This window comes from Fomitiporia mediterranea (assembly GCF_000271605.1).
Source record: "Fomitiporia mediterranea MF3/22 unplaced genomic scaffold FOMMEscaffold_14, whole genome shotgun sequence".
Taxonomy (NCBI): Eukaryota; Fungi; Basidiomycota; class Agaricomycetes; order Hymenochaetales; family Hymenochaetaceae; genus Fomitiporia; species Fomitiporia mediterranea.
In genome coordinates, this window is record NW_006760399.1 from 1,305,275 (window position 1) to 1,307,720 (window position 2,446).

At 41.7% G+C, this 2,446-nt stretch overlaps 1 protein-coding gene across 1 annotated transcript; it reads left to right on the forward strand.

The window, feature by feature from the left end:
* Positions 1-652: 652 nt before the first annotated feature.
* On the forward strand, positions 653-2,044 carry FOMMEDRAFT_95369 (uncharacterized protein; the record flags this gene model as incomplete). The annotated part of the gene is made up of 2 exons (XM_007270672.1): positions 653-1,054; positions 1,976-2,044. Coding segments are annotated over 2 exons (471 nt in total), but the record flags the coding sequence as incomplete, so codon positions are not given.
* Between the last annotated feature and the right edge of the window lie 402 nt (positions 2,045-2,446).

Genomic DNA, 2,446 nt, shown 5'->3' on the forward strand with positions numbered 1-2,446 from the left:
ATCCAATATTGCAGAAACCTTAGGAACACTATTGGAACAGCAGAGCACTTGAGTCAGTAACAAAGAGGAGGAAGAAGAAGACCTTGTAGCAACATCACTCAATCCCCAAGTAATTGATTTCTGAATTTGTAACAAACTACTGTATTTCACATCCCTGGAATTGTGTACAGGATTGCTAGCTACCCTGCAACTTTCCCAAATCACATCAACATCACAACTGACCATAACTGGCACACTGTGTTGCAGAAGAGCACAGTTGTCTCCACAGGAAACAGAGACAGTCTAGCAGCCAGTATCTTCACTTGCACCAGCAACCAGTGTATTGTTAGCAACACAGCTCCAATTACAGTAACAGTAACTTGTAAGTGATGTGTGACTACTTCAGCAACTACAAGTAAACACACAAATTCTATTGCAACCAAGACTGGCAGTGCAGCCAATGGCCACATTGAACGTTCCAAAGCTGCCTTGTTACAGAGCATGTGATGCACTGTCCTTTGACAGAACCAAGCCCTGAGAATTGCAGAGGTATTTTGCAGACGTGGAAAGTCTTGCAAACAAATGCAACATAGCTAGAGTGGATATCATTCTGCTCATGATGAAGTACATGCCTGTAGAAGTGGAGGATTTGTAGGATAATGTGGATAAAACGTCTTGGGATACATTTAAGACAGGAGTAATTGTGTATTACCTGAGTCTTAAGACAGGAGCACAATATGCCAGAAGTGACTTGGATGCTATAGTACAGAAATGGGCAGAGAGAGGAATTATGAATAGGGACAATTTGGGAACATACCACCAAGAGTTTACACTCATAGCAACCTATTTGACAACTAACAATAAGCTGTCACTAGAGGAATCTTGCCACGTTTTTCCATATGTGTTCTGTAGAGCTATTACAGAAAAGCTGATACAGAAGTTAGAAATCAAGTATCTGGACCATAAGGATGGACTTGTGTACAATATTGTGCAAGTTGTAGCTGTAGCAGGGTCAATCCTTAGGGGATCTACACTCACAGTAGTTAGTGGATCAGATATGCTTGTGAGTCAGCCTGTGATTCCAGTCAAACAGGAAGAAGTTAATTTGACAAGTGTTGTGGAAGCACTTCAGAGTCTGCAATTGTAAGTAGAGTCAATGAAGCAAGGCCCAAGACTAGGAGGAGGAGGATACAGAGGAGGTTCAGGCAGAGGATCAGGAAACAGAAGTTGTGCATTTTGTAGAGAATCTGGACATTTTATACACAGTTGCTCAAAAGTGTCAGAATACATTGCAAACAGGAAGTGTACACAGAGCCCAGACAATAAAATTATTATGGTCAACAGAAACACCATTTCTGGGATAGGGCAGACCTTGAAGGAAAAGGTTGATAGCCACTTTCTGTTGTTGTAAATACACTCTGTTAGTTTTGTAGAGGCTGTACTAGTTGTAGCACACAGTCTAGGAGCTCCTGTACCAGTTACAATGGTAGAGGTTGATGAAGAAGAAGAGGAGGAGGTGGAGAACCTTGTAGAGCTCAAAAGGCTTGAAGTAATGCTTGGAGAAGCCTGCAAGAAAGTTGCAGAACAATTGAAAGCAAAGGATGTAAAGGGGAAGGGAAAGCAAGGGCATGATTACAAAGTAGTGAAACTCACAGATATCAGACCAGCACTAGCAAGTACACAGTGAGACACAATTAGGACAAAGGAGAACCTGTACTGCTACATTACACCAATTGAGGACCCAGAAATAGCTGGAAGAGTTTTAGATCACAGCTTGGACCAGGAAGTGTGTATTATACAGTAGGAGTTGCTTACATTGTCTCTGGAGCTTTGGAAGAAGACTTGCAAATTAGTAACATTAAGGTGCTAAACAGATGGAAACACTATGTTCTACAGTGGAGAACTGCCCATTGCAGGATCAAACAATAGTGCACTGCAGCAGTATCACAACACAACAGTAGAAGTTAACCATTCACTTCCACTCTGTATGCTTAAGGCAATAGTAGACAGAAAAATTGAGGTAGATTGTGTGCTAGACCAGGGATCAAGCATAAACATAGTTTGAGCTGACGTATGGGAAGCATTAAAGATTCTGTTAGATCACAATATGGCTGTTACACTTGAAACAGCAGACACTAGTCAGGGATTGACTGTAGGACAGATTCTGAGGTTGTGACTCTCTATAGGAATGCTTCACATAGATATCACAGTACAAGTTGTGCAGAAAGCTCTGTTCAGGATATTGCTAGGTAGACTGTTCTTTGCAACTACAGAATGTGAAACCAAAGATTTCACAAATGGGGAGCAGCACATAACACTTCAGGACCTGAATGATCTGTTAAGGAGGTGGTCTCTGTCTACTAGAGTGAGGGCACCACAATATGAGCTGGAGACAGATTTTTGAGAAGCATCAAGGAACCAGAAACACTACAATTCCAGGGAGATACACATATGGCAAGTGGATTAG